The sequence below is a fragment of the Narcine bancroftii genome, chromosome 1 (assembly GCF_036971445.1).
Source record: "Narcine bancroftii isolate sNarBan1 chromosome 1, sNarBan1.hap1, whole genome shotgun sequence".
NCBI lineage: Eukaryota > Metazoa > Chordata > Chondrichthyes > Torpediniformes > Narcinidae > Narcine > Narcine bancroftii.
In genome coordinates this window covers 76674419-76686794 of record NC_091469.1, presented here as the reverse complement: position 1 = coordinate 76686794, position 12376 = coordinate 76674419, and the positions used below count along the sequence as shown (strand labels likewise).

The window sequence follows — 12376 nt, the reverse complement described above, 5'->3', positions numbered from 1 at the left end:
TATTGTGATCACTCTTTCTGAGAGGATCCCCAACTTCAAGGTTGTTAATTTTTACCTGTCTCATTACACAGGACCAGTTCTAAGATAGGATGTTCCCTTGTAGATTCAGTAGCATGCTGTTCAAGAAAGATAACATAGATGCATTGTATGAAGTCCTCCTCGAGACTGCCAACTTGATTTACCCAACTGATATACAAGTTGAAGTTCCCCATTGTGACTGCTGTTCCATGAAATCAAATGTCTCTTAATTTTTTTTTGCCTGTGCCATTGTAAGGTTATTATTTGGTGGGCCACCCACCAGTATTTTTTCCCTTTACAATTTCTAATCTCTACCCAGATGTAGTCACCATTTTTTTTAGATCTTTTATTGGCTCTCATTATCGTCCTGATCTCATCCTTAATTAAGAGCACTACCCCACCCTCTCACCTTCCTGCCTATCCTTTGGCATTGCCCAATACTGTCAGATGTTTAATTTCCAGTCATCTCCATCCTACAACAACATTTCTATAATGGCCATCTCAGACCCCTTTTTGCTCATTGAACCACAAGTTCACTGACCTTGTTTTGAGTACTCTGGACATACAGATAAAGTGCCCTTACCATCATTGTCCTTCCAAAATCTAAAAATCTTTGTGTCTTTCACATCTGACTTTTCTGTACTCTACACATTTTTTTTCTACTTTTTACTTAGGTCTCTGCATTGCTTCACCCTCATGTCATTCTGCATAGATTCCCATCCCCCTGCCATAATCACTTCAAACCCTCCCAAGAGCATTCACAATCTGTCATTGATCCTAGTCCTACCCAAGTGTAGAGTGACCTCTTTGCAATGGTCCCACATCTCCAAGAACCAGTTCTATTGCCGCAGGAATCTGAAGCCCTCAATCCTGCATCACTGCTTAAGGCACTTATTCATCTTAACAATTCTGCTATTCCTACTCTGACTACCATGTCCAACTATTTAATTTATTTCCTAGCTCCCTAAATTCAGCTTATAGAACCTCTTCCCTGCTTTTTCTGATATTGATGGTACTTACATGCACCATGGCCATTGGGTGTTCACTCTCCCTTTACAAAATGTCCGCAGCTGCTCCCAGACATCTCTGACTCTTGCAGCTGGGAGGCAACCACCAACAGAGAGGCCCATTTGTGGCCACTAAGTTACCTGTTAGTCTCCTTATAATAGAAATTCCCTATTATAGCTCTGCCACTTTTTTTCCTGCCCTTCTGGATGTTCAATGGAAAAAAAATCATAATCAGTAAACATCCAAAAGGCCACCAACATCATAAAGGATCCCACCACCCAGTCCAACTTCTCACTGCTACCTTGTCACATGCTGTTCAAGAAAGTTAACATGGATGCATTGTATGAAGTCCTCCTTGAGACTGCCAACTTGATTTACCCAACTGATGTGCAAGATGAAGTTCCCCATCATGTCTGCTGTTCCATGAAATCAGATATCTCTTAATATTTTTTTTTGCCTGTGCCATTATAAGGTTATTATTTGGTGGCTTACAGCTATCTCCCACCAGTAGTTTTTTTTTTCCCCTTTACAATTTCTAATCTCTACCCAGATGTAGTCAACTCTTTCTTTTAGATCTTTTATCAGATTTCACTATTATCCTGATCTCTTCCTTAATTAAGAGTTTTTCAACTCTTTTTCAACTCATTCAAGTTTTTCTTCACAAGTATCTGTTTGGCTGCAGCAAATTAGAATTGAAGATAAAAGTACATGTACATATGTGTATGGCAATGAACTCATCGTCAACTGAGTTGTGGATAAAGTGCTAGAAGATGGGATTAGCCTGGATCGCATTTATTGACCGGTATCCCTCTGCTGTAAATCATGTATGATTCTATTGAGTTGTCCACCATACTTCTTTGAAAATACAGTTACTATTATTGGGATAAAATCCTGGAATTCTGTGGGAGTACATGCTCCAGATGGTTTTTAGCTGTTCAAGAGGTTGTTTGTCATCTTCTTCTGAAAGGAACTTAGAGATGATCTTGTAAAGATGGCCTTGACTGTGATATTTTTCTTGTAAACTTTTTTTCTTAAGCTTGTAAGACTGTCTGAAGCTTTGTTTAGACAAAATTAGGTCTGTTAATTAGTTCTGTTAAGAGGTAGAACCTTTTGAAATTATTATAATTATTTACTGTTAGTTTCTGTAACGGATATGTGTTAAAATTAATCCTTAATTTAATGTTAAAACTATATTTTATCTAGATATGTATTCTTAACAAGTTAGCTGTGAGCTGGTACAAGGTCACACACAAGTCGCAGCACATTTACACAGATCCATTGTACTCAGAGAAGAATGTTCATTCTCGGAGTCGCAGCATCTTGGAAGGAGAGAGCTAATGAATCTGAAGTGGTTTTTAATTATTCAAGAACAATGGAGTGTTTGCTTTATTCAAAATTGAAGTATCTAAGTGCTCAATAAGAACTGCTGAGGAAGCCATCTTTTCTTTAAACAAAGCCACTTAAGCCTCATGAACAGAAATGAGATCAGAGGTTGTGATGGATATGGAGTGGTTTCCAATAATTGGGACTGACCTTGTTGATGATGTAACTGTCACATGATTTGGAGAAATATATTATCAAATTCAGACATTTTTTTCAATCAGTTCAGTTTGTAGAATACAGAAGTCAAAACCCTGTGACACACACAGGTTTTAGAACCTTGTGAGAGGCAAAGTTGAATTACAGTAACCAGGATAGGTGAACACAGAAAAGGGGAACACAGAATATGTGGCTTTTGAAATAAGGAGGACCACTTCACTGTCTCTTTGGAATTCTACTGGGTTCATTTTTGTATGACCACTTCATTTAACCCTTGTCTGGGTTTGTGAACTCATCGAGGAAAAAAATAGCCACATTTGCTGTCTTATTGAAAAGTGGGCAGTTTCTTCGTGTGGAAAACAGATTCCAAAATCTTCTATTTAAAGAATATCTCAAGACATCTCATTAAAAGAATTGTGAGTTAAGAGGCCTGAAGATATAATGTTTAAAAGTACTTAATAATTATTTCTGAACTGAGAATTTAAGACCTTCAAGCAAGACTAAATTGATGCTAAAGTTTTAAAAATTGACTTTTCAGAGTGGAATTTTAATTACACGCGCACACACACACATTTTACATTTGCGCTTCGTGGGAAATGTTATGTTATTGATAGTTTAATAAAACTATTATTTTGAATTTACCATTGTTTGGTGATTTTTCCATTGCTGATCCTTTGTTGGTGCTAAAAGGCTCCCTTTAGTCCCAAATAAAAATTAAGAGTTGTTAGTTCGTAACATTTCATTTTGAGATTTAATGAAGGATTGTTAACCAAAGCTTCAATCTACATTTCGACATTTTTCTTACAGAATAAATTATTTAACTTGAAAAAAAACACACAAATGTTTGTGTGTTTTTTCATTTAACCCCGGTGTCAACAAAATCCTATGTTTTACCTCAAATTATTTAACTTTGGTTGTATTATCATGTTTAAGCAGTTATTTCTGATTGCAATCATAAAGAAAAAAAACTATTGTTTGTTTTATCACCTTGCTTTTTTCCTAGAAAATTGAAAATGGACGATTTTCCAAATACAAGTATTTTTCTCATAAAATGATAAATGACTCGGACTTGTTTATGATAACAAAAAGGTAAGAGTTTAAATCATTACAGGAGTTTGGAATATCTATTTTGAAATTTGTGGTGAGTTGTCTTTGAATATATTACCATATATTTTGCCTATTTACTTCTATTATCCACCCTCTTCCTATTCTTTGAACATCACTTGGTTTCTAAACATTTTAAAATCTTCTTTACATGTGGATGTTTTGTAAGTCACTTGAGAGTCAATACCAATGCTACACAACAGTTCATGCCTAACTACAAGTGTTGCTGCATGACCAGGTAGAAATGGATTACTGTCCAGCTATCAAGAATGATCCTTGCATATGCCCTCATTGATACATTTAGTTACCTCTTCGTGTAGAATGTTTGATGGCGATGTGTTATTTGGTGGCTTATAGCTATCTCCCACCAGTAGTTTTTTTTCCCCTTTACAATTACAATGTATGAGATTTCTTGAAGAACCATTATTTCACATGGCATGCATTATTCTTGAGAATTCAACAGCCTTGGTCAATGACAATTATATAAGCATCTCATTGCATTAGATTAACAGAAGCTCTCACTATCTGATACAAAGTATGTTCTCAGCCTAGTTGATTCATGTAAAACTGACCCTAACTCCCATTCACTCATCGCCCCTCTGCTTACCAATCCTCACTTACTTCTTTTCAGCTTTTTAATTCATTTTTTAAAAAATTCTCATCCTTGTTTTAAAATCTCTTACTTGCCTCTTTCAAGACCTCACTGCTCAATTTATGGATCCACGAACTTTCCTTGCTTTTTTTTTTGCTTCCATCACTAACAAGCTTTTCTACACCTCTAATTATCTCTCCTTTTTGAGATCTGGCATAAGGCTTTCCAATTAAATCAAACTTTCATTTATCTACCATGATATTTATGTCAATGGGTAGGTATAAAATCTGAGCCCTGGTGACTTGGCTTTCACTTTTGTTGTTACTGTGCATCATAGCATCTCCCTCTAGAAAACCCCATTTACATGACCTGATATTTTGATTTCTGTAAAATAGGGTCAAATTTGTTTCAAGTTCTTTTTCCTCCCATTATTGTCAGTCTATGAGAGTTCCTCACGCTGTTTACTGACTCACCTTGTAGCACTGCTTTTGCTGGGCAACATTGTTATCTATAGAAAATGTCAGAATGTAAATTGTAAAGTAGAAAGGAAAACTTGTGCCCCTGAACTAGTTTAAACTTTGTGAGAAAATTAAGATGAGCACTCACAGGCTTTCTGTTTAACCTCAAGCAAAGCTTCTGTCCACATAATCTTCAACCAAAAAGTTTACTTTTGCTACCAATACAGTACAACTCCGATTATCCGAAATCAGATTCTCTGGAATCCTCACTTATCTGAATTTTTTCCGGAACCAAACTGAGGTTTGGTTGAAAAAAAATTTGCTCGACATAAGATTAGAACGATTGTCCTTGTTTCAGTTAACTCTCTTCCCCCCTCTCTTTCCATTTCTTCTTTACCTTCCCCTATTGACTTTTCTCTCCAACTCTCCCTCTCAAACTGAGTGCCACTTTCTCTCAGCTGCAAGCGGTCGGAAGAATCCCTTGTCCCAGCGTCATCAAGGAGAGCGGCCTCCCGGTCAGGAGCAGGACCTCTGGTTCAGAGGCATTCCATCCTCTCCCCTTCCCTCCCTCCCTCCCTCCTCGGCACACCAGAACTCCCAATACTGACTCAGAACCTCTCCCCTTCCCTCCCTCCCTCCTCGGCACACCAGAACTCCCAATACTGACTCAGAACCTCTCCCCTTCCCTCCCTCCCTCCTCGGCACACCAGAACTCCCAATACTGACTCAGAACCTCTCCCCTTCCCTCCCTCCCTCCTCGGCACACCAGAACTCCCAATACTGACTCAGAACCTCTCCCCTTCCCTCCCTCCCTCCTCGGCACACCAGAACTCCCAATAGTGACTCAGAACCTCTCCCCTTCCCTCCCTCCCTCCTCGGCACACCAAAACTCCCAATGCTGACTCAGAAACCTCCCATCTGCCTATTACTGCACACCGGGCACCCCAGTGTGCATATGCAGGGGAGGATTCTGAGTTGGGAGACTCAGAATTCGGGTGTCAGGAGCTGTGGTGACTGGGGAGACAAGAGCCTGCAAACTCACCAGTGAGTGTTCCACTGGCCCTGGAAGCCTCCCAGGTGATCAATGGCGGTTGAGAGGTCTCGGTGATTGGTGGCAGCGTTGCAGCCAGCATTTCTTTGGTGAGAATGAAACATTATTTCATGCTTTAAAAGCCTTCCTTTGTTGTTTAAACATTGACACAAGTGATTTGCTGTTGCTACTGGCCAGTTTTTTTTTAATTAATACCAAAAAAAAACCATTTATCAGACATAGGCCCAGCCCTGGCCACTTCAGGTAATCAGAGTTGTACTGTACATTGTTTTCTGCTGCTTATTTCATTATGCAGTAGGCTCTTCCAGCCACCAATGCGTTGTGTAATCTCATTTTGACATATCTCTCTGTCTTATTTCTCTGCTTCATTGTTCTCTTTGAATTGTTGTATTTACTCAGTGTAACACCTGATTTTTACTTTGATTAGCACCTTGAAGATTAATTATTTTAGAAAGGCTGCATAATTCTTAGTGAGAATTTTTTTAAGAAAATTTTATTTACGAATTTTATAAAAGATTACAAGAAGAAGCAAAATACAAACAAAACAAAATAAGGAAAAATTAAGTGTAATATCCCCCCACCCTCCAACTAACAACCTACACTATCTCAACTATCCTCCTCCACCCCTCAAAGCCTTACAAAATTTTTTTTTAACATTTACAATTAATAAATCAATGTGGCAACTCTTTACATATCATTTACTTAAAATCAATAGCCATATATTCCAAAAATAACCACGATTGTAGTTCACTATGCCATCTTTGTATATTCAATTCGACATCATCTTTCCAAGTTATTGCTATATATTTTCTAGCAACTGCTAACCCTAATCGCAAAAATGCCAATTATGACTTATCAGTCAATCCCAGAATAACAGCATTCATATAACTCAAATCAATTTTAAATAAATCTCTCAAAAATGTTATGACTTTTTCCATACAGAATGCATAAAAGAACCTGTCTCTTTTCCTCACCTGAAACATAAATCTGTTAAACTAAACCCATATTTCTTCAACTTCTCAGAAGTCAAATTGATGAATAAAGTTATAATTAACCATACTGTATCTCATGTTAAAATAAATTTTGTAACACTATCAGTACACATATTTGACCATTCCTCCCAAGACAACAAAAGCAGGGGTGTATCTACAGAAAATTGCGCATATGGTAGAGTGGGCAACCTCTTGTGAGAGTGGAACTTGGTGGCCACCACATTGTAGTTGGCTCCGGCCATTTAATAAGTTGAGTGGGAGGATGAGGATGGGTGGACGGCCACTACCCCCCACTCTCCACTCACCCACCCATTTCCCCCCACCCCGGACATACAAGGAACACTTCCATGACTGGGGGTCGATAGTCTAAAAAGTTTGGGATCCCTGAGTTAGAGTGTCACAACTGCAATCAGAGAGGACATTAAGGCAGCTCATCGACGAGGAAGTATGGGCGGAGATCAAAAATAAGAAATGTGCAGTCAGTCTGATAGGAATTTACTCTTGGCCTCTCAAAAGCCACCGAGATAAAGGACGATGTGTAAACTGATTGTGGAAAGGAATAAAACTGTTGTCATGGGAACTTTAAATTCCTCAGTGTTAACTGTGACATATTTAGTGCCAAAGGCATAGATGGGGTGAATTTGTTAAGTGTACCCAGGAGACTTTCTTGAAGGAACGAGTGGATAGTCCAACCAGGGAAGAGGCCATACTAGACATTATACTGGGAAATGAACTGGCCAGGTGACCAGAGTGTCAGTGAGACTGTATTTGGGAATAGTGATCACAGTTGCTTAAATTATTAATAAGTATAAGGTTGGATCTCATGGGAAAATACTAAGTTGGAGGAGGGTAAATGATGACATTCTGAGGCACCAGCTAGGAAGAGTTAATAGGGAGCAACTCATATGGGGCAAGTCTCCAACTGACATATATGAATTGTTTGAAGGACCAGGTAATTAGAGTCCAACACCAGCATGTTTGAGGAAGAACAGGGCTCTGTAGGAATAAAAGGATTGCTGATTGCTGGAAAATACTCAAGCAGTCCAGGAGCAAGGTCAAAAGTGGCCAGGAAATATCCTTGGTGAGTAGGATTAAAGAGATTACCTGGATGTTTTTTTTTTACCCACATTAAAAACAAGAGGATGACATGGGAAAAGATGGGGACTATTCAAAAATGAAGGAAATTAATCCTTGTGGTCAGAGAAAGTGGATGAGATGGTAAATGAGAACACTGCACCAGTATTCAAGATGATACTGATATGTGGCATAGAGTGGAGAATGCTAATGTGTGCATTTTGGGATCAGGAAAGTGTTTTAAAGAACATTAAGATGGGTAAGTCCCCATGGCTTAATGTAATATATCCAAGGTTATTGGAAGAGCTATGTGATGAGTTACTGGGGCATTGAAGATTATCTTTGTATTCTGATTTGAAGACTGAAGAGTAGGCAATATTGTACCATTGTTCAATAAGGGTAATTGAAATAATCCAGGAAATTATACGCTGTTGAGCCTCACATGAGTGGTAGGGAAACTATTGGAGAGGTTCAAGGTTACTTTTATTGTAGTGTAAATAATGTTAAATTGTAACATTCATGACATACTTTAACTTCTGCCTGCAGTACAGCAAAGGTGCCATTCATATTGTCCAGCACCCCCCTTACAGTATGAGAGAAAGAAGAGGCCCTTCAGAGTCACTGAGTATCTGTGGATTTGCTTCACAGGATCCTGTTTGATTCATTGGCAACCTGAGCTTGAGATCCAAGTCTCCAACATGATCAAGAAGCTCTTAGCACTTGAGGCTCTTCAGGAGCCCTTCTTGCACTTGGCACATTTTTTTATCCTGGCTTTGATACTTGGTGCCGATGTTGGTCACCAGACTGTAAGTCGCAAACACTCTGCAGCCTGTGTGGGTCCCTCAACTGCTGAGCCCTCTCACTCATGTGCTGCCGTGGTCACCTCCTGTTGGATTCTGCCTCTCAACAGAGGAGTGTTCTCCCTGTTTCTCATGCTCTGTGCTGATCCACTGCTCCCCCAAGTTGACAATCCTTCATGGCCACTGCCAAGCACATCTTGGTCACAGACCTCACAATTGCAGGATTTTACTAACAAACACGTCGACTCCTTTAACAGGTCATTTACAGCCCGTGTGGAGTCGCCAGAATTAGAACCTGGCGGTTGAACCCTTCAGAGCAGCATGTGTCTGCTGTCTGCCATCCCGGGTCTACACTGCCATAGTGCTGCTGTTACAGAAGCTCCAGCAGTGCCTCGATATTTTTAACAGACTTTTATACTTTTTTTTTTACTAGGATAGACAGTTAAGTTTAGGATTTGCACATATTTGGAAAGGCGTGTTTTGATTTGGGACAGTCGCCATGGCTTTGTGGGGATTTTCCTAAGTTGACAAAGATGGTGCTTTTTGCCCATGCAAAATTTAATAAGGCATTTGACAAGGTCCCCATAGTCTGGTTGTGTGTCTGCATGTTTTGCAGTGAGGAGTTGGAGACACTATTTCTTTGGGTTGTACTTGTGCAATGACAATAAATTAATGACTGGAATGATCCAAAAGGTGCACAGGATTTGGAATTAGCTGGACCATAGAAGATTGAGGATAGTGGTGGGAGGTTGTTATTTTGGAGGTCTGTGACCAGTGGACTTCCAAAGGGATATGGATGAGGACCCCTGTTTGTGATATATATGTAATGAGGCTTGTCTTTATAGGAAGGATGTGAAGGCTTTGGGAAGGATGTAGTCCAGATTAGAAGGTATGAGCTATCTGGAGAGGGTGGAAGTTTGTTTGTTTTCTAATGAAGTTTTGGAGGCCTCGGGGAAACGTATTAGAAGTTTATAAAGTTGAGAGCTATTGATGGAATAGACAGACAGAAATTTACCGAGAGAAAAATGTCACATACTAAACAACATATTTAGGTGGAGGGGCAGAGGAGGAGTAGTTTCAAGATGTGTAGGACAGGGTTTTATTTTCAACAAGGTGGTGGATGCCTGGAACCAGCATCCAGTAATAGGAGAAGCAGATACAATAGTAATCTAGATAGGGTTCTGGATGTATGAATATGTCGGGAAGAGAGGGGCATGTATCATGTGCAAGCATCAGAGTTTTAGACTAATCTAGGCATCGAGTTCAGCGCGTGGGATGAAGGGCCTGTTCATTTGTTGTTCTGTTCTATTAAATCTTGTTTTTTTCAAACTTTAGTTAAAAGATAACAAAGACATAACATACTGTGTAGAAATAATCAAACAAAATTTTACATTAACACCCTCCCACCCGTACAGCCAACTCCCTTAAGGGGAGCAAAAAAAAATATAATAACATTTCAAAGTATACCTAAATGCATATATTTTCAAATACGGAGACCACTTACTAACAAAGAAAGAATAATTATCGTGTAAATTATAAGTAATTTTTCCACAAAAATACATACTTTCAATTCATTATGCCAATGAACTATATTAATCTCAGTATCATCTTTCCAAGTCCTAGCAACACATTTACGCGCTACTGATAATACCAATTGTACAAAAGCAATTTGAATTTTATCTAATCCCATTCCCTTTAATGAATACAAATTTCCCAACAAGAAAAGCGTTGGATCTAACAGTAATATAAAATTATATAATTTCTCCAAAATGATTGAATTTTAACACAATTCCAAAGAGCATGTAGAAAAGTTCCTATACATGAGCCACATCTAAAACAAGAATCCGAATTACTAAACCCATTTTTTTAAAAACTTTTCTGGGGTCAAATATAATTGATGTAAAAAATTATAATTATCCATTCCATATCGTACATTAGTCAATTTAATTACATTGTCCTGACACATATTTGCCCAATCATCTTCGGGAAAAATAAATACTAAATCACTCTCCCATTTAAGTTTAGATTTCTCCCAATCTGATTTATCCATATTACCTTGTAACAAATTATTCATAACTGAAATATAACCCTTTTTCGGTATAGAGGAAATCAAAGATTCAAATCTTGACAAAGTGGGTAAAATCATCTCTCTACCATAATTTTTTTTTAATCAAAGCTCAAAGTTGATAATATGCAAACAAAGAATTGACAGGTATATCAAATATTTCTCTCAATTGATTAAAAGAAAGAAATTGCCCCTGTACAAAACAATCGTGTTGTATTTATACCTTTAGAATCCCAAATCTTTAAATGATTATTAAACATTGAAAAAGGAATGAGCTGATTGTTATATAATGGAGTTAAAATTGATAATTTAGCTTTTGACCCTAACACCCTGTTTTTTTAAATCCAGATCTTTAACAAATATAACCATATAACCACTTAGAGCACAGAACAGGCCAGTTCGGCCCTACTAGTCCATGCCGTAGCAAATCCCCACCCTCCTAGTCCCACTGACCAGCACCCGGTCCATACCCCTCTAGTCCCCTCCTATCCATGTAACGATCCAGTCTTTCCTTAAATGTAACCAATGATCCCACCTCAACCACATCTGCCGGAAGCTCATTCCACATCCCCACCACCCTCTGCGTAAAGAAATTTCCCATCATGTTCCCCTTATAATTTTCCCCCTTCAATCTTAAACCATGTCCTCTAGTTTGAATCTCCCCCTTTCTTAATTGAAAAAGTCTATCCACATTTACTCTGTCTGTCCCTTTTAAAATCTTAAACACCTCTATCAAGTCCCCTCTCAATCTTCTACGCTCCAGAGAAAAAAGCCCCAGTCTGCACAACCTTTCCCTGTAACTCAGACCCTGAAATCCTGTCAACATTCTCGTGAACCTTCTCTGCACTCTCTCTATTTTGTTTATATCTTTCCTATAATTTGGTGACCAAAACTGTACACAGTACTCCAAATTTGGCCTCACCAATGCCTTGTACAATTTCATCATAACCTCCCTACTCTTGAATTCAATACTCCGATTTATGAAGGCCAACATTCCAAATGCCTTCTTCACCACACCATCTACCTGAGTATCAGCCTTCATGTTTCAATATCGGCATATCATATTGCTATAACAAAATCAAGTTCCAACGAAATATAAATTCATGTATTTCAACCCGAGATATACACGCCATTTCCACTTTAGCCCAGCTGGGAGGCTGATCCAAATCCATCAATTTACTAATAAACTTCAACTGGGCCGCTTCATAATAGTTTTGAAAATGAGGTAATTGTAGTCTGCCCAATGTATACTTCCATGTAAGTCTATGCAATGCCATTCGGGCTAATTTACCTTTACATAAAAACTCTCGCACTGCTTTATTCAAATGTTGAAAAAAGCCCTTAGAAAGTAAACAAGGTAATGACTGAAATAAATATTGAATTCGAGGAAAAATATTCATTTTAATACAATTAACCCGACCAATCAAAGTTAATGAAAGATCTTTCCACTTAATCAAATCTGCTTTAATCCATCTTAATATAGGTACATAATTTAATTGATATAATGATTGATAATTCGTATCCATAAACACACATAAATATTTAATTTTACTTGTCCACCTTAATTTTGCAATTGTTTTAAATTCAGAATAATCTCCCACTCCAACTGGTAAAATTTCACTTTTATTCCAATTAACTTTATATCCCGATAATTCTCCAAATTTCAACAAACACT

General features: G+C 38.2%; 1 protein-coding gene across 3 annotated transcripts in view; it reads left to right on the top strand.

Moving 5' to 3' along the window:
* vps13a (vacuolar protein sorting 13 homolog A) overlaps nucleotides 1-12376 on the top strand; it is a 397184-nt gene that overhangs the window by 361835 nt on the left and 22973 nt on the right. For all 3 annotated transcript variants that reach the window (XM_069930496.1, XM_069930495.1, XM_069930501.1), the window contains one exon: nucleotides 3569-3654. In XM_069930496.1, coding sequence (XP_069786597.1) covers nucleotides 3569-3654 — 86 coding nt within the window. The remainder of the gene's footprint in view (nucleotides 1-3568; nucleotides 3655-12376) is intronic.